The following is a 23,929-nucleotide window of genomic DNA, read 5'->3' on the forward strand; positions in this document are numbered from 1 at the left end:
AATCAGTGCTGTGTGTTGTAGATCAACAGGCCTGTCTGAAACGGAAGGAGTTTTTTTAGTTGACACTGACATCTAGTGGAGAGAATTGTTTGTGAACAAGTGACCCCAAAAATTAAAAAAAAGATATGCAATTGCTTTGAATCTGAATATGCCTGCCCTACTATGTATCATCGATATTGCTCACTGGAATTATTTGCAACAGTAATTGAAATAAAATATGAATTTTACAAGAGAAACTTAGACAAAAAAAAAAAATGGAACAAAAAAGAGACTGAAAAGTACTGAAATTAGCAAAACTAAAACTGAAATAAAAATAATTGAAAGCTACACAGCATTGATAATTAATTTAAAATGATTATAAATCATAATATTTAAAAAATTATAAAAATGACAAGCATATAACATATTTACAAAATTAAATTAAATTTAAACTAAATTAAATATCCTGTGAATAGCAAATCCAAATCTTGTCATGGCTAATGGCTGATAAACAAAATATTTTTGGCTATAATGAAATCTGTTATCCAACTTCCTGGTTCTCATTAGCATGTCAAAAAAATCATGTAATCTGTAAATGTCATTTTCAGGCTGCTGATGGTCTGCATCTGTGTGTGTTTTCTTGCAGACTGTGCAGGATGTGGCAGGGATATAAAGAACGGTCAGGCTCTTCTGGCCTTGGACAGCCAGTGGCACCTCGGCTGTTTCAAGTGCAAGGCCTGTGGGAAAGTGCTGAGCGGGGAGTACATCAGCAAGTGAGCTATGCCTTAATTATTTTTTATCTCTTGCCATCTCGTGCCTCCCGCTTTCTCTCTACAATTCCCCATCTCTTATCTGTCCTCTTTTCTTACAGCATTCAATTTTTGCTCTTATCCTGGTTTCATTGAGGTGACATAGAATAGAGTAAAAACATAAATCTCTCTTCCTGTCCTGCTCTCTTTTTTAAGGGATGGGTCTCCATACTGTGAGAAAGACTATCAGATCCATTTTGGCGTGCAGTGTGAGGCCTGTCATCAGTTTATCACCGGGAAAGTTCTGGAGGTGAGTAACCAGTATGTGTATATAGACTGAACCTCTTGGCTCTTTTTAATACTATTGAGCTGCCTGCATACAGAAGGAAGCTCATTAAGAGATCATAGCTAGGCTCCAGATGTGAAGGTCGTTGCAGCATTATTATATTGCCTTCTTATATATATAAGGTAGAAAGTTCAATCTTATTTCTTAATAATGCACTGAGGATAAAGCAAGATAATTTTTTGTTTATGTGAATCTATTTAGAATTTATTTATCACCAAGACATATTGATATATTTTTAATAACTTTTTTAAAATATAGTAATATTAAAAATTGCAATGCAATATAATTAATTTATGCTATATACACTGCCATTAAGAGATTTGGGGTCCTTAAACTTTTCAAGAAGTCTGTTTTTTTATACATATGTTTATTAAGCAAAAACACACTCAACTGATACTGAAATATTGATGTTTTATAATGATACAAAAGATTTCTGTTTTACATAAATGCTGTTTTATTATTTATTATTTCATTTAATCAAAGAATCCTGATTTTATTTTTATTTTATTTATTTTTTTTATCATGTTTTCCACAATAATTTTAAGCAGCATCTGTTATTAACATTGATAATAATAAGAAATGTTTCCTGAGTACCAAATAAGCATATTAAAATCATTTCTGAAGGATCTTGTGACACTGAAGACTTGAGCAATGGCTGCTGAAAATTTAGCTTTGCTATCATAGAAAGAAATGACATTTTGAAATATATAAAAGTAAAAAACTGTACTAAAATTTTAAAAAATATTTGATAATATAACTGTTTTTACCAACCCCAAACTTTTTAATGGTATAGTGTGTTTTTTCAAAGTAGGTAAAGTTTAATTTTGCATTTACTGTATCATGTATATAATCAACAGTTAAATGAACAGTTATTAAGAGAAATAAAAATGACACCAATTGTTACTATACAATAATATACACATCAACACATGCCATCACATTAATATAGGAAGTAATTTGATGAGAAACCTATGAGTTCAGAATGAAATCATCACTTGAATTGAAAAATGACTTTTGTTAGCAACAAAATATCTTATCCTGAGTTTTCTTCTGGTGAATCTATCTTTTCAGAAGAAAAATCTGAGAAGCAGGAGACCTACAGTAATTTGCTCTCAATTCAGTCGCATTGGGTTTCTAGAAGACACATTTGAGATATCCCTGAGATCTCAATTGTGAGTTTTCCTGCTTACAGATGTTAAAGATGGTCTCTTGTGGATTTTCAGTGTTTTATAGTCATGTCAGTATGTGTCAGCTCCCACTAAACATCTGGATCCCCTAAATGAGTGGAATCGTAAGTCTGACCCATGTCCACACACACACATATCTCATCATCAAACAACATGGCTGAACTTACATCATTGCTCCATTTATCAAACATTTTAGAACTGACACCAGTCCAATGGGAAAAGAGCAAAGCAGCGCCGTTGTGTGGATTCCAAGGTCCCGCCTAGCTATTGTGCACGGGACGGCCCCTTTGAGGCCAGGCCCCTCTGATAGGGTGGGAAAACGGTGAGATAGAGAGGGGGGAATTTAGGAAAAATCTCAAAAAATTCAAAGGGGAAAACGTGTGGGACTGAAGGGGAATATAGGAGTTCTCTCGAACAAGAGAGTGCAAGTGACAAAAGTGATTTAACTGCAAAGTCGCAGGGCTGGGGTGCCACACGAGCAGCCTGCCAGAGGTAAAGTCTCTAATAGTTTCAATAGAGCTGGTTTCTCTTTTTGTTTTTTAGACAAAAATGTTTGCAGTTATGTCACAATGTGTGTTCTGGTCAGTTTTAGGAGCAACTTGTAATATAAGCATGCGGATGGTGTTTATCAACATACTTAAGAGCTTTTTCTTTGCTGTTTGGGTGCTCATGGTCAAGCTTTGTCATCCTGATTAAGCTGACCTGTCAACAGTCTATTAGTTACCGGTTCTCATCAGTGCTTTCTCATACACAGTCTGTTTGCACTTATACACTCCAGTAGACTAGCTGTGTTTATGGGGATCTGTGCAGCCACAGATGGTGGAAAGGAAGTGTTCTGGAATCTTATGCATGTGTGAGCGCAGAAGATCAAAACCAGCTCTCTGTCTATATAAATCCAAGCAGATATGTGTAGAATCTCAATGTAATGTTGAGAGCAACAGATGCCGCCAGTCTGCAGATGGCATTGCGTCCATGCCAAGGAGGCCATTTAGATTTGATGAGGGATGAATAATGCTCATAAACATTGCTGTGGAACTCGTAGGTTTGGTTAGGCCTACAATTAAGACTTTGCAGTTAGCAGTTTGTTTTCTGTGTGCTATTTAACATTTATGTTGGGTACAGATGCTGACACATGCTATTTTGTTCTGAATAAGCTTGATTACTCTGGGCTGTCAGCTTCTATATGTCAACCGTGGATAAGTTATTTAACTGCAATTAAGTGTCATTAAACCTCTCCAATAAGTGTCTAATGAGGCTATCTAGAAATAACAAGTCTGCCGCACCAGCTGGCCCTGCATTATCTCACCACACACACATGCATATCCAGAATATACCAGACACCCGGAGGGAAATTGCCCCAGGTTGTTCTTTTAAAGGTCACAAGGCCTATTGGAGTTGCGTTAAAATCAGTTACTTTATCTTACATATTCCCCTCTAAATTTATTCTTGAAGAATGCAAATGAGAAAATAGCTGATAGAGTAAGACTACAGAGCTATAAAATTAATATGGATGGCATAGCTCACATAATTTGGCTTCAGAAGAATTTTATGACTATTTGAGAGCAGACTTTCAAACATTCAAAAGTTTGGGGTCAGTAAAAAAAAATGTTTGGTAAATCTTTAGTTTAGGGACCAATTCTCACTATTAACTAATTGCCTATTAGCATGCCTGTTATTAACACAATGGTTGTTTATTGGTGCTTATAAAGCATTTATTCTACCTGACCATATTCCACATCCTTAAAACCTAAAATTATCAACTGCCTTACTAAGTATTAATAAGAAGCAAATTATGAGTTTGTTGAGGCAAAAGTCATTTAACAGTTTGTTAAAAGTGAGAATTGAACCTTAAAATAAATTGTGACCAATTGTTTCAGCAAAGATGCAATAAATTCATCAAAAGTGACAGTAAAGGCATATCTATTTCAAATAAATGTTGTTCTTTCGACTCAACAAATAATCTTGAAATAAATGTAGTACATTTTCTACAAAAATAATAAGCAGCAAAATTGTTTTCAACATTGTTGATACAACATTATTTCTGAGTAATGGCTCTCGTAATTCAGAAATGTAATATCATGTGCATAGAACCAGCAGCATCTAACATAATAGTCATCTATCCAAGTACTTTCTGTTTTTTCTATCTCTTTTTTGTTTCCCAGTCGTCATTCCCGCTTGCTGTTTTCTCCTCATCCCGGTCGGTCTCCCTCGCTCTCTCTCTGGCTCTCTGTCTTCTGTCCACACCCCTTCATCTGGGCTGAAGCAGAGGCCTGGACTGTTCTTGGCCCCTTTATTCAGAGTCCACTGCTCTATGTTTTCTGTGTTGGCTTCTTGTGATGCAATAGGAAACGGCTGCTAGCCGTCTGTCTCAAACAGAGTGCTACACAGAGAGGTAGAACATGTTGTCACTCTGGTTTGTTTACTGGAAAACTGTTACATGGCCTTGTTGCCATGGCGACGAGGCCCGGCAGCCGAGGGGTCACATCTGTGTGAAATCATGCGTTTCAGCTGCATTGCCTCATAGTTCGAAACAGCAGAGAACCATGGGATGTTTCCCCTGCAGAGGAGCCAAATGGGCAACTCCCTTCTCAACACTCAGAGCTCCAGCTGATAGAGGAACAACAACAAAAACTATTGAATTGTGTGCCTGTATGAGAAACAAGAGAGATAAACAAAGCTTTAGGTTTCCTTGTGCGGTATAGCTCCTGTGAATGTATGAGAAAAAGGAGAAAAAGAGCAAATCCCTCTTCTTTTCTTTTTTTTTTTTTTTGGAACAATTAAATCATTCCAAATCTTTCTGAGTAAAATAAAATAGTTAAAAAAAAATAGTAGTTATTGTTAGATTTATATTTCCCAGAAATATATTTTAAAAAATCTTACCATAGCTTCAGTAACATGGTTGAAATATTATTTAGTGAGTTGTTTTATTATCTGTATTTCCATCGTTTGGTACATGTAAATAATATAGCTGATTTCCATTAAACACAGAAGGGGATATTTTAAAGAATATTCTGACTACTCTTTGTTGAGCTCCAAAATGCACTGTACAAATATTACGAAAGTAGTGCTTTATTCCAGTTTTTCTGCAGCAAGTTAATAACATTGCATGATGAAAAGACAAAGTTTTAATTTGTTATATATTTAAAATACTTGGGTGTCAGTAGTTACTATGACTTTTGTAGTTCATTTCAGATGGGCTACTTTTATGATTTGTTTTGTGTTCCAAAGAAGAAAGTCATACAGGTTTGGAATAATATGAGGTTCAGTACAGTAAACAATGACAGAATTTTCTTTTTTTTTTGGTGGGGGGGGGGGGGGTGAACTACACTTTTAAGAAGTAACAAAAACAATACAGAAGAAGAGAGAAATGAACAGATAAAGGGTACAAATCAAAAAGAAGAAAAGGGGAAGTAACACAAAGTGTTGCCTCAAGGAAAAGGTTTTGAAGGAGAGAGAGATGTCAGGACTGCAGGGCTCATCAGTATTCCCAGAGCGAACCGAAAGCAGCAGAATGATGAAACAGTACTGCAGATGACTTACAGCTGTGGGCTACATGACCTAAAGTGATGAGACATACATACACAACCATATAAATATTATATGGAATGTACATTTAGCTTTAGCTTTGACTGGTATGCTACACTAACATTCAAAAGTTTACAGTCAGTAAGATGTTTTTGATAAAAAGTATCTTATGCTCACCAAGGCTGCATTTATTTGTTTAAAAATAGGAGTATTGTGAAATATTTTATATTTTAATATATTTGTAATAAATTAATTTCTTCAATGGCAAAGCTGAATTTTGTGTGTGTGTGTTTGTGTGTGTGTGGTGGGGTAAAGTAAAACAGGATAGTGTGCTTTGCAAAAAGTGACTCTGCTGATCTTAACAGAGGTTCGTTCATGATTATGAAGTGAAAATACAAAGAATGAAGGAAAGAGGAGAGAAAGAGGCTTTTTTTAAAAGAAGTGAAGTGCAATGAAGTGACAGGACACCTGGTCTGTCTCCCAAAAACTTCAACACTTAAGGAATTTCAGTATGTTTTGTCCAGTGTCATTATATTATTTTGTCCAGTGTCTCTCTAGAGTGTTTTTTTCTTGTGTTTCTTATGAATCATGTTGACCTCTGAATGTTGACCTCTGCCCCCGACAGGCAGGAGATAAGCACTACCATCCAAGCTGTGCACGATGCAGCCGATGCAATCAAATGTTCACGGAGGGAGAGGAGATGTACTTACAGGGTGAGCAAACATTTTAGTTAGACCTTTAGTATAGAGGATTGAAGCATTGCTCTTACTTTCCACAATAAGGCTGAAACTAATGAATCTCACTAGTTGACATATAAATATATAAATGGGATAAAATAATAAAATAAAATAAAAAGTATTAGTTATTGAAAAAAGTTTGGTATAAACCATGTGGTAAAAGAATTCTGATATACCCACCCATATTTGATCTGAATTTCTCTCTCTCTTTCTCTCTCTCTCAGGTTCTACAGTATGGCATCCAGACTGTAAGAACAACAGTAGAGTGGAAGAGAAGTACAGAGTGAGTATCTATCGATCTATACAATTACTGTCAGCCAGTAAGTCAAGTTATTAATCAGCCCTGTCTCTCTGTTTAAAAATAAAAACTTAGCTATGCTCCTCCCTCATAGTATTCCCAGAAACAACAGTCTACAAAACCTTGGGAGATGTTTAAAATGCTCACATTCTTTAAAGCGCTTTTTAAAACCTCCCTCAGTGGCTCCAAAGTTAAAATGAGGTCTCAGGTGCTCTAGCTGAAAGGAGAATGAGTGTGTGTGTGTGTGTGTGTGTTTGTCAGTGAGTATGTTGTCCATTCTGTTGTGATTCTCCTCCTTAGGCAGCTTGGCAACATCCTAAAGGAAAACCCAGTCCGTTTGATATCTTTTACCCCCAGTCTCAGATTCAGAGCCGGGGCCCAGGTGGCTCTCGGCTGGGCCAGCGTCCCCTGGGCAGTCGTGAGGTTTGCAGTCTTCTGCTCTGCACTCCCTCCAAACTGCAATGCTTCCGGCTAACTCGACTTTCTCAAAGAGTCCTGCTTTACTTTGAAGCAAGACTGAGCTGCTGTGTGTTGTTTTTAGCTTCATATTAGTTAACTTACATCCCCCACAGCAAGACTGAATATGCTTGCTCTCTCCTCCTGCAAGTTAGGTCATACTCCCCATAGAAATGTTTCTAATTTCACAAAAAAATTACCTATTGTCCCACAAAATCAGGATCTGCCTGCATGCATAAGATAGCAAGCAAGGCTGCGAGTAGCTGACTATGGATGTAGTGCTTGAGTTAGATGGCCGCTGACTAAGGTGGATGATTTGAGTGTTTTGTTGAGTGTGATGTCATATCCTTGTGATGCCTTTTCCTTCACAGCCCCTTCCACCCTCAGTAACATCTCTGCACCAATCAGAAAGGCAGGTACTGTATTCTGCTTCTGGCAGCAGATTGAGGAACCCAGAGTGTGTTTTGTGGCTCCTGCCTTTGCAGTCACCCAGCAGCAGAGGGCTTTCCCCCTTCGCCAATTTCCTCATAACAGCCTGTGTGTGAACCATTACGCTTTTCACCGCTGCAGGCATGTGGCTCAAGCCCTTCCAGCACTCCATTCACCATTACAGGAATGATGGCTCTTTGGCTCTTCATGTAGAACCATCTCTAACAGAAATGGCCTCTCATACAGAATATTCCTCTTAAAGTTGTGCAATTTGGGTGTTTTGGTGACGTTTGACCAAGAGTCATATTTAAGGTATTGGCTGCACTGGCTGCGTATTGTATGATATGAAAGAGAATGCATCTTGGGAAGGCTTGCATTGGAGTATGAGGCAATATGAGCTGTGGCTTTCTAATTTGTGCTGAATGAAAGCCTAAGAATATGCCTCCTTCACCCAAAAATTATAATTTTGTCATCATTTACTCTCGTCGTTCATCCACATGTCTTTAAAACCTGTATGACTTCCCTTATGTAAAAACGTTTTTAGTTAGACTGAACATGCATGTGTATTGTACTTCACATCCTAAAAGTTTTACTTTAAAGTACATTTTTAAATCATTTCGTTTTAATAATATTTTATCTGGCTTTAAAAGGTACTCTCAATATTACGTACATTTAAAGTCAATGTACTAAATTGCAAATTCATCATCACTAATTTGCAATAAGTAATATATATAAATACGTGACGTAATGATATGAGTTTAGCGATGTGTAACAATTCAGAAGTATTTTTTAAAGATGCAAGAAACTATGTAGGAAATTAGAAGTAATTCTGAAATTACATATACAGATTAACTTAATATTCAAAAGTACATTTAAACTATAATTGCAATTATCATGCAATTAAACATCCAAAAACATTAATACATTCAAATAACAGATTAAATTTCAGTAATAGTAAAAGCCTGTTGTATGGCTTTGGAAGACATGAATGAAGTGCGTGATTTACTTTATGATGCATCTATTGTCTTTGTTTGTAGCTTGAAAGGCCCAGTTTCCATACAATTCCGTTTTATGAAAAAGAGCATTCTTTAAACCTTCTCCTTTCCTGTTCCTTTGAAAAGCAAAAGTCATATAGATTTGGAATGACATGAGAACAAGTAACAGTTTACAAAACGTTCATTTTTAGCTCAGCTTCCCCCTTAACCCTCCCCCTGGCATCTATGAGTTTGTTTAGAAATATGTTTTTGCATTTTTTTCATCTTATTGCTAACACAACATCTCGTTCTCCCGCAGCCCACGAGGTCATCGTCTGAGAGTATCTGTTCGAGACCTGGCTCGAGCATCCCTGGATCTCCAGGTCATACCATTTATGTGAGTCCCACACATCGGCGCCCCCAATCGTTTCCCGAGTCTGTCAGATCTTACCACTCGGTCCACAACGGATTCTGATGCTGGTACACTCCAGGGTCAATGTACAAAAACATGCAGGAAAAGCACAGGAGTTTGCTTCAACTTCTCTCCGCTCTTTGCCTTCTATTTGATATCTGTAGCATCATTTCATATACAAAAACACTGTTAAACAAATGTTTAGCCCTGTAGCTTTTCTCATAAGCATGCTTCCAAAAACAATCGGTCATCTTTCCAAATTAGTGTACGTTCATGAGCTTTGTGATAGCTGTAGCTTTGGTCGGATGTGATGTGGATGACCTTTGACCTGTTCCCTGACCTCTTCCTCATCAACACCTTTTCTCCTTGTGTTTCTCCACCTATGTGTCCCTCATCCTCTCCTTCCTCCAGGCAAAAGTAGATAATGAGATTATTGATTACAAGGACCTAGCAGCCATCCCCAGAGTCAAGGCCATTTATGATATAGAGCGTCCAGACATGATATCCTATGAGTCTCTCCATTCCACCTCCTCCACCCTGGAAAGACACGGAAGGCACAGCCCTGGAGAGGTAACCCGAATTGTAAAATTTTTGTGTCTTTCTAATAAACAAACGATGTGCTATTATGACCTAATATGATATATATAGCCACTGTATGGCTGTGTAGGCGTTATGATGTTGCAGATTTATGCTTATGTTTGTATTTATTCTCATGTCTTTTGGATAGGTGTGGTTTTCATAAAAAGCAAACTTTAGCTCTTTTACCTCAAATCAGACAATATGTGAACAGCCATACTCTATACATTAAACATCCTTGTATGTCAATTTGGAGATCTGGACAGTCTAGTTTAGTGGTTCCCAACCGGGCCCCGGCCCCCTGGTTAAGAACCACTGGTCTAGTCTCCATTTCCAAACCAACACAGGAGTTTTGGCCACTTTGGCCACCTAGTAGCTACCAGACTATCCCCATATAACAGACCCAACCCTGCCACTGCTCCTTCTTTGTGATAATACCATCCCATCCCCAGATCCGTACTCTTTCACAGTAACCATAATAGCTCTCTGACCCCATGATCCCATTTGTGTTCCAAAAAAACAATATTGGTTGAGGCTCTCAGGCCGCAGACAGAGCAGATGTGAGCAAGTGCGCTCATTTCTCTGTATGTGATCACGTACATTGCATGTATTCCTGTCATCATGTTAACTGTATGTCTATGCATGAAAAGAATGTATAAGAGATGTGTTTTTTTATTTTCTGTGACTGCTCTTTGGTTCCCTTTGTCTATTAAACATTGTTCTGCTGTACCTGAAAATGCCTGTGCGCCTTCTCTGTGTAGAGACAGCAGTGTCACAGCGCCACCTGGTGACCATAATCAAAATCTCGAACAATCTGCAGTGATGGAGATGCATGTTAAAGGAATATTCACGGGTTTTTTCATGTGCATCTGTTGTTGATGGTCAAAGGCAATAATTTAGACTTGTTTTTGACTGTGTTAAAACAGACAGAAAATGTATTTTTTACAATTACACACTTACAATTGAAGCCTATCAGGGAATTGGTCGGGAGGTTATAAGTAGAAATGCAAAACTAACATTTTTTGTTTGCACTTATTGTACTTGGAATATTTTTTTTTGGGGGGGGGGGGTAAAGTTGTCTAAATCACCAGGAGGGACTACTTTTTAGGTGTAGGATATTTTGGTTATGCATTACCAACATATAGAAATAAAATTTCAAATTTACAATAAAAAAGAAAAGCATTTATTTGAAATCTGAATAGTTTTGTAATAAAGTAATTACTGGCACATTTGATTAATATAATGCATCCCTGCTGAACAATAGCATGATAATTTTTATTGTATTTTTTTATACAAAAATAAATACTAATCGAATTTTATTTGAATGATGTATATATATTTCAGTTGGAAAACAAGACCAAAATACAGATTAAGCAAAAAGATACAGGGTTTACTTTTTTAGCTATTAGTTTATGATGTTATAGAAGATATAACTGCACAGAGATGGTCAGTAAGTGATTTTATCGCACCAGTTTTATGTCAAAAGTTGAAGTTATACTTTTGAAAGAGAGTAGTAACCAAATAGACTTATTGTAAGTGTGTCACAGTTAACAAAATTATTGTCCATCCTAATCAAGTTGAAAATGAACAAGAATATTCCTTTAATGCATACCATATTATGGAGTCACCGACAAGTTCATCGAGTAACCAGACCCTTTTCCTCCCCTACAGCCGGTCAAAGCCTCAGGTGGCAGCCCTTCCAGAGGCAGAGCCACAGTAAGTGTAAGCAGGATAGTTATAAGGCTGCTGACATAACCAATTAGTTTGTGGATCCCCACCCAAACTAATAAGAACACAGCTAACATATTCATTTACAAAACCTTACCTAATCAAAAAAGCATGAACACCTAATGCCTCTTAAACCTAGTTTCTCTCATCTCATTGGCTGCTATCTGAACTCTCATCTGAATAGCCACTCTAAGTACTTTATATTAGTTTGCTAATGACAGTAACTTTAAGTGTCTACTCAAGAACCCAGTGGAAAACTGAAGAATCTTAAAACTTCTAAATGTGTCATGGCAATAGTGTAGATTCATACGGAACCAGAAAACAGCTGACATCTTTAACATAGACAGCATCTAACATTTAAAACGAACACTGCAAGCGCTTTTTTGCAATTCCTCTTTCACCTTCACTACATAAACTTTTCATTTAAAACATCATCCAGTGCATGATGGGTCACAGAAAACACAGCTGTTTCCATGACGCATAACATAATGTTATTTTTAGTGATTTTAAATATTCTGTGTCCACATTCCCAGACCCTGCCACAAGACCCCTCCTCACTGTCCGCAGAAACAGTAAGTTGTCAGTGACCTCCCTCTGAACTCTGCCACTGCTGAGGCCACAGTTTTCTCTCTTAAATGTGCACATCATGAAGATGGCATTGAGCTTCAGCTGACTCTTCAGCACTGGAAGAAGTCCTCTGTTTAATTAATGGAAAATACACAAAAGTGTCATGCTGGTGTGTGTATTTGTAATGTTTGTAATGTCTGTCTGTCTGTCTTTGTCCCAGCTACAGCTGAGTGAATATCACAAATACACACACAAATCTAAGCTTTAGATTTTTTGGATTGTTTTGTATTTATTTAATAATTTTATTATATTTAAAAGTTTGGGGTCAGAAAAATTCAAAAGGGTTTGTAATTCTTTTATACAAAAAGGATGCATTAATTGATCAAAAATTGCAGGCTTTTACATTGCTACTAAAAAATCTATTTCAAATAAATTCTGTCTTTTTAAACTTTCTATTCATCAAAGAATCCTGAAAAAAAGGATCACAGCTTCCAAAAAAATATGAAACTTTTTAAAGCACTAGTAATATGAAATGTTTCTGTACTTCAGCACTCAATCAGCATTTTAGAATGATTTCTGAAGGATCATGTGACATTAAAGACTAGAGTAATGGCTGCTGAAAATTCAGCATTGCATCACGGGATAAATCTATTTAAATAGAATATGGTGATTTTAAATTGTATTTTTAAATAAAATTAAAAAAAAATCGATGTTAGTTTTTATTGTACTTTTGGTCAAATAAATGCAAACTTTTTTTTCCCCTAGAAACATTTTTAAAAATCTTATTTTGTACTTTTATCATAAATTTTTTTGTGATATTTACTCATCAAACAACTTTCCTCATATACATAGCCACACAATCCTGGAACTTAAAAGCATATCTGTGGCATGATTTAACTTCCCTTTCCTAATCTTAATATTTGCTGTTCTAACCAGCTCTTTTGCATTCAGTCTCCTGTCTACCTTTTAGTAGATTCTGATTTATACTTACATAGAGCTTTTTTATTCCTGTTCTGTTTCAGTCTCCAAGGACACTGTCTCCCACCCCATCCGCTGAGGTCAGAGGCTGTTTATAATGCTTAACTATTATTGCTATAGAGCCAATTGTACATGTCCATTAAACCATGTCTTGAAAGGATAGTCCTCCCAAAAATGAAAATACTGTCATGATTTAGCCAACCTCATTCTTTCTTCTGTGGAATACAAAGATTGTATTACTTATTGATTGATTTTGATGAATGTTGGTAACCAAACAGTTTCAGTAGAGTTCCATAAGTTGGTATAAAATATAAATAGAGACTGTTTGGTCACCAACATTTTGGGAGGACTGTCCCTTTAATGCATTTATTAATGTGAATGTGTTTTGCACCTTCCCGTATGTTATGTAATGTGTGCATGTGTGTGATAGGGTTGTTATGACATGAGGGAGCGCATCATGCAGAGATCCACCAGTCAGGGCTCCATCGGCTCTCCAGTCTACCACCGCCATAACTACATACCACCTCTGTCTAAGTCGCCCCAGCACTTCCACAGACCAGGTGAGTCAAATTAAATGATCCAAATCCTCCCACCATAGGATTCCACTGGAGTGTATGGATGAGTGAGATTTTGGTTGCTTTCACGTTGCCTTTTCTTGCTTTCCGTTTCCTCCTGAGCTTGTAACCTTCCTCCTCTGCTCACATGTGCTCCTTCCATCCTCTTTTTTCCTTCATCCTCCTCCTCTGTTCCTCTTCCTCTTCTCTGAGCGGCCGGCAGGAATGCTGAAGCTCTGCTCCTCTTTGCGCTCCAGCGACACGCGCCCTACCTCCCCTTTCCGACATCACTTCCTCCCCCATAACAAAGGTAAGGCCTCTCCACTCCCTGTTGCCCGACCTCTTCACCTCATTCTCAGTGTCAGTATCGTTCAGTAGATGTAAATCCACCCCGTTCCTCTGATTCAGGCCTGCTGAAATGTCTTGACTGTGACTTTTAAGTTTGTAAAGCTGTGCTTTTGGCAGCTCTGTTTGAGAAATTCACAAGTTCTGGAGCTGAAATGCTTGAATGGCACTCTTATGAGGTCAAGGGCTGCGTTTGATCTGCAAATCCAACTGAAGCACATCTAATGCAAGTTGCTAATGCACAGTTTACTAATCACATGCTCATGTGTGTAATGTCCCTCTGTCCTCTCCACAGATTCTTTCTGCATAGGTATGTCTTGGCTTCATGGCTGTTGTTGACTCAGTGTAGAGCAATGGTGCCTGTGGCAGTTCAAAAGCATGCTGGTTCTGTATATACGACAGTTAATTAACCAACAAGTTACTTTCAAGTCACTGTGACATTACTAATACTCTCATACTACAGTAATAACTCTGTTCCAAAACATAGTGAGCTGCCTTGCCTTACTTGTATTTTAAAACGCTGCATAACCATTCTGAGTATCATATATTTGTCTTTTATATAATTTTTGAAAATCAAGCATCTCCCCCAAATAATTCTAATAATATTTGTATTATTATTATTATTTGCATTATATAATTATTATATAATTGCTATTATAATTTGGGGGATATACTTGGGGGATATGATTAAATATCATAAAACTGTAAAGAGATGTTTTCAAAATGAAAAACAAAATTAAAAAATTATCCATTTTATACAACAAATAAATACTACTTTTAATAATAATTATTAACTCAAAATTAAAATAACACAATAAATAATAATAATTATTGTTGTTGTTATTTAATATTTAAATTAGCATAAAACATACCTTTGTGGATTAATGAAGGTCTTTTTAGTGCATTGTGGGATTGGTCTTTCCATTAGGGGTGTATGCAATATTTCCAAACAGAGTATTTTAGGAGACAACATGCTTACCTTTTGTAACAGCAGGGGAGTGCATGTGATGTCTTGAAATGCTGTAGGCAGCCCACTAGTTTTGGAACATGTACATGTTGCATGCTTACATTTGTTTCCTCACAGGCAAAATGTAAATTTTACATTTATCTTTTATTGTGGTTGTTCATGACACTGAAGTATTTGCATGCTGCTTTCCTGAGGCATTCCTCTTTTTCCAATCTGTACGTCCTTTTTCCAATCTAACCTCCAACACTTGTTCTCTTTGTGGGGGGCGACCCACACAGTCCACTCCGTCTCTCTGTCACCTCTCTGTTGAAGCCCTTTTCTGTTCGTCCATCTTCCCGTCAGTGAAGATTTATTCCGGCATTATTCTCTCTTTCTTTCCTTCTTTTATTCTTTCTTCCTTTTTATGTTCTTTTCTTTCTCCCGCTTATTCTGCTCTTCTTGTTTGGAGGCCCTGAGCCATCCAGTGGCCGGAGTTCTCCCCTATCCTCTCGGCCGGCCACCCCGACCCTCTCTCTGACCCCTAAACATTTCCACGTCCCAGGTAGGAGCCGGAGCATCATCTCCCTGTTTTTCTTCCCTAGAGAGTTTTTCTGCTCTGTCTCTCTCCCTCCATTCTTTCATTTCAATCCCCTCCATAATGCATTTCTTATTCATTGTTTTGATGGTAGATTTTGTTTACCTCTTATGCTGAGTACATGTACTGCCACAAATAATTCAGAAATTTTGGTCATCCTGTATGTGCATCGCATTTCCCGAAATCATGATCATAGCTGATACGATTTGTAACTTAGGTGGTATTAAAAAAAAGTGTTGTTAAAACTAGATCTTTATTTTCTAATTCACAGACCAAGGCATTAACATGTATAGAAAACCACCAATCTACAAACAGCATGGTATGGTTGCTTAAGATTTTAAGCTCATTCTATCTATCTATCTATCTATCTATCTATCTATCTATCTATCTATCTATCTATCTTACAAGCCAAAAAAAGTTTTTTTGGTGCCTGTCATTATGGTTTGTGGGCAAGCATGATTTCTGACAATTATTTATATTTATATGTTTGTTTATGTGTATTGATTCCATCCATCCATTAATTTGTGATTATGATGCTATAATCACATCCTGTGTTCACATGTAAGTACCATTTCACATCATAAACTTCTCATCTTTGAGACTCTTTCAATTTCTTTAATCGTTTCCTCACTAAAATCTAAACTAAACTAAACTAAAATCCTTACTTCTTACTTCTTTACTAATCACTGTAAAACTTTGATTCTTGATTCTGCATTCTAATTGCATGAAGTTATAGCCTGCAAGATCCCATAACAAATTCAAGGACAACTCAGATGACTCTGCTTTGGTCTCTATCTCGCATACTCTGTAAATCTACACATCTGGCTAGTTTCAATAAATTGAATGGCACCCCTTAAACAGTTGTGTTTACCGGTTTCAAAATATAGTTCATATATCAAAATTTTCTGCTTGCTTAATATTATAAAAATCTATACCTTTTCAGTAGCATGTGTGCTCTGTCCACTTTATACTACATGCAGTACAGGTCATTGACATTCAAAGCTTTTGATGTTGTCTCTAAATACTGGTGTTTCGCTCCAAAGAAAGCAACAAATTAAAAACTGATCAATTGCATTATGCTTTATTTAACTGATTGTTTTACACATAAAAATCCTGAAATGCTTTGAACTGAATGGCCTGCACTACACTTATTGCCAGCCTATGATAGTCCATCACTGATAGTCAAGTTCCCCTCAAAATACCAATTCAGATTCAGCTGCACTGGCAGCCCAAAGCAAGTCCGCTGATGACATCATCAAATCATCCAAGTTCCCCGCTGCTCACGCCCCCCGGCCAGACGAAACCCCAAAGATCGAGACCGACTACTGGCCGTGTCCTCCATCCCTTGCTGCTCTAGGTACGCTCCTGCTGCTGGCAGTAACCAAAACAAATGGAAGCCATCTTTGAAATCAAACGATGTCTGTGGATTGAGAACTCTTGGATTGCTGGTGGTAAATTAGGCCTGATGTTCCCATCTGACTGGTCATAGAGTTGAAGTGGCAGTAAATCTGATGAAACTTTAGGATAGATCAATTTACAGGGACATAGATTTGCCAATGCTAATAAATCAAAGACATTTACAATCAAAAATCATTTCGCCACTCAATCCGATCATGTTTTTATTTTGTATGATTTGTTTTTATATTATTTAACTCATTGTCATTGTTTTCCATATGTACTGTACACATGAACTCTTAGGTTCCGTTGCAGGTCTCCAAGGGGTACAATGACATGACAATGTTGCAGTCATCTAAATATTTTTATATTTTATAATATTAATACTTTTTTGGTCATGGATGGGCAGGCTCAGATGGGAGGAGTCGGTCACGCGACGAAGAAGAGGAAGAGCAAGTGAAACGCAGACAACTTCAGGAGGAACATCTCAGCAAGGTCAAGCGTGTATTAAAAGTTTATACATTGCTTGTGGCATTTGTTTTAGTCAAAGCAGCCATTTAAATGCATATATGTGCCAAACTGTGCTGCATTGCGGTTATTTACATGCCCTTTCTGCATTGTTTTATTAACAAAATAAGTAAAATAATTATACAAACATACCTAATTTGCATATTTGCTTAGTGAATAAGGCTAATAAATCCAGACTAATAAACATGCTAAAGTGGAATGCATTCATCTCTATGTGTTTTTACTTTTAGTACTCACATGCTTGTGTTTAACTGCAGATCCAGTCTGGACTTGGGAAGCTCATTCTGAAAGAGGAGATGGAAAAGGAGATGAACAGAGAGAGATACATACGAAGTGTGGCCGCCCAGCGCTTTGACTCCCAGTATGCTAACTGTATCACAGGTATAATGCCACATACTTTTAAAGCAACCACAACAATTGTAGCTTTATTCTGGCATTAGTACACAAAAGTATTCTGTCCTCTGTTATAGAATCCAAAACATCATCTCTGCCTGGATATGGACGGAATGGCCTCCATCGGGTAAGTCTCAGCCATTCATCTGTTTTTTACCTATATTTAATAAATGCATGCAAATCTGTATCTTTATTCCTGTGATGCATAGCTGAATTGTCAGCAGCCATTACTCCAGTCTTCAGTGTCACATGATCCTTCAGAAATCATTCTAATATGCCGATTTGGTGCTCAAGAAACATTTCTTATTATCGATGTTGAAAACAGTTTTTGATTGCAATAAATGCAATCTTGGTGAGACTTCTTGAGCGTGTGGAATAAATTAGGCCAGTATAACTACTAAACTAAAGTGCATCTTTAATTAATTTCTTTTTTGTCTATGCTTCCAGCCCCAGTCTACAGAACTCTCTCAGTATAACAGTTATGGGGATGTGTGTGGAGGACAAAGAGGTAAATTGCAATACAATTGCAGTACAATTGCTAATAACCGAAAACTCTCTTTGATAATATAATAACATTTGGGAATGTGTCTCTTTCTGATTTACACAGATTTCAAGGTATGTGACTGACCCGCAGTATTTACGGAGCATGTGCACATATGGAAATCAAATCATGCTACATGTAACCGGAATTGCACTCATGCCTTCATTGCTATGCTTGTGTCTGAGTTTGAGCCATGGGGAAAGACAAGAGCACAGTCAAGGGTTTGATATGCTGAAAAAATCCCCCACCCATGAGAACACATCACATGTATAGTGGCTGGATCCACTTCCCTCCGAGAACTTGCTACAGAGCAATAGCTGTTAGGAATTAGATCCAGACTATTTCCCAAGGTTCTGAATTCTTGAAAACAGTTTCTGCTTTCTTTTCATATCATCTGCATCATGTGTATGTGTTCTGTTCTATAGCCCACCCAAGATGCCCAAGATTCAATTACAAGAATGGACAGGGGAATGTCTATGCCTAATATGTTGGAATATAAAGCAAGTATCCCAATATATTTTAAAAAATGATGTTTCTCTTCTCTCTACTGTCTCTAAATACTCCTCTGTGTCCAATAAATAATCAACCCCCCTTCCAAAACCAAGATTATTCAGTCAGGACTGAAATTTTGGCTAATCTTACAGTCAGTGGGAAGAGCAAGACTAGCATAACTTGTATATCTTCTTGTGCTATGAAATGATGTCAGCACATGACATACTCTGTTTTAGCAGTGCATAGTTTCGAGATCATTCAATCATTTCGAACTCCTGGTTCTCGTTAAAGAGGCGTCATCATGGTAACATATGGGAATATTTTGTGAAAGTGGTTGCTTTAGTTACCCAGTAGCCTGATTCTCTAGGGCTGAACTTAAATTCATGAGTTGGCCCTGGCTAATAGTTATTGGCTACATTAAATAGATTAACTTAATAGGCTTTCCCAGCAGTGTAATAACAATAACTGGCATGATTGTAGAATTGTAACTGTTTGTAGAAGTGTTAGCATTAACAGCACTGTGATTCCTTCGTGTAGATCTGTAGATACAGTTGGCAAAAACGCCCAGGCCAGCTGTAGGGGAAAACAAATGTCTGTGACCATAGTTACCCTTTCAATTCAGGGGAAAAATATATAGATTTATAGAGTTTATATATATATATATAATATATATAATATATATAACATTTTTTAGCCAATTGAATATCAGAAGCAAAAAGGAGACTAGAAATATAAAAGACGACTAAGTAATTCCATATAAAATCTGCACCAAAGATTACTTGTATTACAAATAATATGCACTAATAAGACACTGACTGACTGTATGAATCTACACCAATTTAATTTAGGTCATAAGATTTTATCTGATATTAACAGTAATTAATACAGAACATTTTATTTTATTTATTTTATTTTTATGAGAATTTCATTTATTTTCCCCCATACAAATGAATATGGTACAGTCAGGAACCAGGATTTGTTCTTCTCCATGCTAAACCACACCAACAGTTTATTATATGTTGCTAACTATATCTATATTGCACTTAATGCATTAGGCCTATATTACTTCTAACCTGCACTTTTCTCCTATATTGAGAAACACAGACTTTCTGCTTTGGGAAAACAGTACATGCTCACACTCTCTCACACACAAGGCTCACCTACTGTTTGTTCCTCTGCATGCTTCCTGCATACTCACTCACTCTCTCACTTGCACCGAGCGTAGTCTTGTATTTTGGCAAGAGTTGATGTTTGTGTACTGTGTTAGAATGTAATGTCCGTGCATTATTCCCTTGTCCATTTGCTTTCAGCAATTCATTGTGTTTGGCAAATGCCTCGCATTGCATTCTCCATAACAACACAATCCCTCCTTTTGTAAAGGTGTACCCATATGAAATGCTCACTGTCACCAACAGAGGGCGTACTAAACTCCCGAAGGATGTGGACAGGACGAGACTGGAGGTAATTAGACTCACTGAAGGGAAAGTGAATGAAAGAAAATTACACAGGGATGTGCATTTATTCACCCTGTGATTTGCGTAAATCCGAGGGAAGAAAATGACTGCGTTTTAAAATACGTTCAAAATGCAATTTTTGTTCTGTAAAATATAATAATAAAAGAAAAACAGTTTTATTAAATACTCACATACGTATTAAATTAAAAAATATATTATTTACATAACATTTATTATTATAATTATTTACATTTAAAAAAATATATATAATTAACATTAAAATTACTGTTGCAATAATACTAGGCACAAATTAACTAATAAACGAATAATAAAAAATGTACTAATAAATGTATTACTTCAATATACTATCGTACAGTGAACATATGTATTTAATAAAATAATAATAATTGCTGTTGTTGTTGTAGTCATATCAAATGGAGGAAAAAGTTCATTTTTGCTCTTACCTGATCACATGTCTGATGATTTATTAATAATTCTTCTCTCTCCTTATTTATGTACAGCGGCACTTGGCTCCCGAGACATTCTTTGATATTTTTGGGATGGAGATCCATGAGTTTGACAGACTTCCTCTTTGGAAGCGCAACGACATGAAGAAGAAAGCCAAGCTCTTCTAAATAGCTGATTGTGCATGTTTTAATTTATCAGTCACTCATATGATGTATTTGAGCAATTTTCCTATTTTTCCCCCCTTTTTTTGCATCCAATTACATGCACAAAAAAAAAGTTTTATTTTGCTTCAAGAAGACCACTTTTTATTTTCCCAAATCTAGATATCTTTATCTTTAAATGAGTGAGTGAGTGTTTGAATAGGAACAAAATGCGGTGACCCAGATGCAAACACATGAGCGAGAGGAGCTGACGTTGTGCCTGCGCTCATTAAACCAGCCTCCAGGACAAGAGAGATTTATCCTCCTCCCTCCTGGCCTTCTTGTAAAACAGGACTGTAATTTTTTAGATGGGGACCCGGGGGCTGTCAGCAGGGATCTCCCTAAACAGGCCGTTAGGTGGTGGAGTTGTAGGGATCCTTGGGGCCCCCTGCTGCTGCGGACCTAACGAGATCTTTGAAGTGCGTTAAAAGCGGGAAGTGAGAGCTACTGAAGATCCTCCACCTGCAGAGCAAAGCTTCTGGAAGGCATTAGAAACTGAAATCTGCGTCCTGTCCCACCAGCACTCTGCTGCCTCGTCTCAAACCTAAAAAAAAATAAGTAGCAAGCATGTTCACCATAACCAAAGCCAAAAACAGCACATGAAATAGATAAGTTCTTTATCCAAAATCCAATAGTCTGATTGCCAGAAGAGGCGGTGGTGATTATTATTATTGTTTCGAAAATTAAACTTCAATTATTTGTAAAAAATGATTATTAAATGTCGCCACTAGAGGTCAGACATGGCACGATAACAGACATCGGCCTTCTCTGAAACAGCTTCCTCTGAATCAGACAATCTGTTTATTGTGACTTCTGTTTTTCTGCAATATTAAACAGCGTTTTAATTTGAATAAAGCAAGAAAAGCCTTTGAAATGACTGCCTCAGGCTGGTGATACACTGGGCAACTCTGGACAATGTTGCCGTCAATGGGCAACCAGGTGAAACACATGACCAATCTAAATTATCCAGATAGAAATTTGTGCCCCATTCTCAAAGGGAACGTGCACAAGCAACATTGCTCCACAAAAGTTGCCCCGTGTGTTATCAGCATCAGAGGTGTTTCAATACTGCCACTGTGTTGACGTGGGATCGTCGGAGCTGTAGCCATAGCATTTGTTCCAGGTGTAGACTCGATATCAGGGCCATATCTCTGTCGTTCATTTATATTGCTGCCGAATAATGCTGTTCCCATAGACACTGTCTCGGCTTGCAGATGTATCATGGGCCGCCGCTGGCTATTATTCCCAGCAGTTTCCTGTGTTACTAACAGGGTTAATGACAGAGAACTAGGACATATAACAGCATTGTGCTTTTATAGTATCACAAAACGTATGACTATAATGAGTGTGATTACTAGAACCAGACCTGTAACAGACCTGTATGTCACTTTAAAACAGAATGAAGAGTTGGTTTTGATACCCCTACTGTGTACTTCACCCTTTTCTGTCTTTTTTGAGGGAAAAGATTTGATGAAAATGGTGTATAAGCTCTGCTGAGTAATAAAACTCTGCTTCAGATCATATTGTCTGACGTATTATTACTGTGTGGTGCACTTTACATGAAATACAAGCCCCTGTGCCATAAGGGGGCCATTACAAGTGTGAGGTCCGCCTGCTGAGTCACTTGAAAATCCCTGGGTGCTTTCCTTCATGTTATCTGCTGCCTGATAAATTCACCCGGTGGTATGACCTGTTTCCCAAAACACTCCCAGGCTCCCAGGCTCCAGAGTCAGTCGAATTCAAAACAAGCCTTGGCACTGTGTTACTCTACAATGATTCCACTCTGAATTGTAGAGGTATTTGAGCAAGAGAATGAATGTTTATTGGTGTTTCTGGTCACCCACACCACTGGCATCCTCCTGCACAGTAGGAACAAGAAGACACCTTTATCCATGTTTGACAGACTGTGACAGACACATCAGTACAAGAAGATATGCATGAATGAAATGAGTCAGGGATGTGGTTTATTTGTATTTTACAACCCATTATATAGAATAGCCCATTATTGGATGTATTATAATAACAAAAATATCATTATTAAATATTACAATTGTTTAAAAAAACTTTACAATAATTATGTTTAAAATAATTTTTGCAGTACAATAGTTTTGCTGTTTTGTTTATTACTATAATTTGTATTGATTTTTTAATGTCTATAATTTATAATTATTATCAATATATTATTAAAAACAAATTTGTACAGTATAATAGTATGGCAAACGTAATATATTGATTTGTTTAATTTTTAATACTGTAAATAATAAAATTAAATATTTTTTTGAATTGTTTTAAACACTCATTGTTACAGTACATATCAATAGTTTTTACATATTTACAATATGTATTTATTGATTTGTTTAATTTTATAAATTATAGTGGCAATTTTTTTTCTTTTCTTCAATAAAGACATGAGACAAAAAGTCTTTTGAAGATTTATTTTCCTGTAAGAAAAGTCAACAGGCATACAGATTGGTGTGACCATGAGAGATATGTTGACTCAGCATTTATACCCTAATCAAATCCTGATGCTTCTATCTCATCCAATCATACCGGATGTTCAACAAATGTTTCCAAGGTATCTACCTATGTCCGCTAGTAGCTTATTTAATGCAAATTATCCTCTTAGAAGCTAGGTCCAAAATAACATTTCACATTTGTCTTGCGCCCACATATAATAATTAATAATAGTAATAAAATAAGCTTATCAAATTGGAGAAATACAAGACCCTGTGCAAACAGGCTGTCTCACTGCTGTATCCACTGAACATTTAGGGCAGTTATACGCTAGTCTTGAATTTCAGACCCCACAAGCCCTGTCAGTATTTCCTGAGCTCAATCTGATGAATATATGGCAGTAATAAGGGGCTTTGCCTCAATACGTGCCACCCTGAATGTTCTCAACAGATCATTCTCACACCAAAAACCTGTTTTTTTTCTTGTTTAAACTAGACTGAACCTGAACCTCAGTTTGGGAGTGGCAGAATAAAGGAATTATTTCATGACATAATGCTCTCCTCTCGAAGATCCATGGGGGCTCAGAACTGAGTTTGATCAGGTGCCTTGCTTTCCCTGACTGA

General features: G+C 37.0%; 1 protein-coding gene across 31 annotated transcripts in view; it reads left to right on the forward strand.

Annotated features, from left to right (window-relative positions):
- The window catches only part of LOC132122327 (actin-binding LIM protein 1-like), a 68,241-nt gene extending 49,545 nt beyond the window's left edge, over nt 1-18,696 (forward strand). For 2 of the 31 annotated variants that reach the window (XM_059532444.1, XM_059532434.1), the window contains 22 exons: nt 626-752; nt 945-1,038; nt 6,412-6,499; nt 6,748-6,806; nt 7,122-7,244; nt 7,649-7,693; nt 9,000-9,077; nt 9,504-9,662; nt 11,340-11,384; nt 11,930-11,968; nt 12,986-13,021; nt 13,372-13,501; nt 13,719-13,805; nt 14,136-14,150; nt 15,256-15,348; nt 15,653-15,700; nt 16,592-16,738; nt 17,186-17,271; nt 17,562-17,685; nt 17,775-17,824; nt 18,145-18,205; nt 18,305-18,696. In XM_059532444.1, coding sequence (XP_059388427.1) covers nt 626-752; nt 945-1,038; nt 6,412-6,499; nt 6,748-6,806; nt 7,122-7,244; nt 7,649-7,693; nt 9,000-9,077; nt 9,504-9,662; nt 11,340-11,384; nt 11,930-11,968; nt 12,986-13,021; nt 13,372-13,501; nt 13,719-13,805; nt 14,136-14,150; nt 15,256-15,348; nt 15,653-15,700; nt 16,592-16,738; nt 17,186-17,271; nt 17,562-17,685; nt 17,775-17,824; nt 18,145-18,205; nt 18,305-18,324 — 1,754 coding nt within the window. In that variant the 3' untranslated portion in view covers nt 18,325-18,696. Of the gene's footprint in view, nt 1-625; nt 753-944; nt 1,039-2,181; nt 2,754-6,411; nt 6,500-6,747; nt 6,807-7,121; nt 7,245-7,648; nt 7,694-8,999; nt 9,078-9,503; nt 9,663-11,339; nt 11,385-11,929; nt 11,969-12,985; nt 13,022-13,371; nt 13,502-13,718; nt 13,806-14,135; nt 14,151-15,255; nt 15,349-15,652; nt 15,701-16,591; nt 16,739-17,185; nt 17,272-17,561; nt 17,686-17,774; nt 17,825-18,144; nt 18,206-18,304 lie in introns of those variants that run through there. The other 29 variants (XM_059532451.1, XM_059532450.1, XM_059532435.1 and 26 more) reach the window with 28 other exon arrangements.
- The last annotated feature ends 5,233 nt before the right edge of the window (nt 18,697-23,929 follow it).

Source organism: Carassius carassius, chromosome 40, assembly GCF_963082965.1.
Source record: "Carassius carassius chromosome 40, fCarCar2.1, whole genome shotgun sequence".
In the NCBI taxonomy this organism is placed as follows: domain Eukaryota; kingdom Metazoa; phylum Chordata; class Actinopteri; order Cypriniformes; family Cyprinidae; genus Carassius; species Carassius carassius.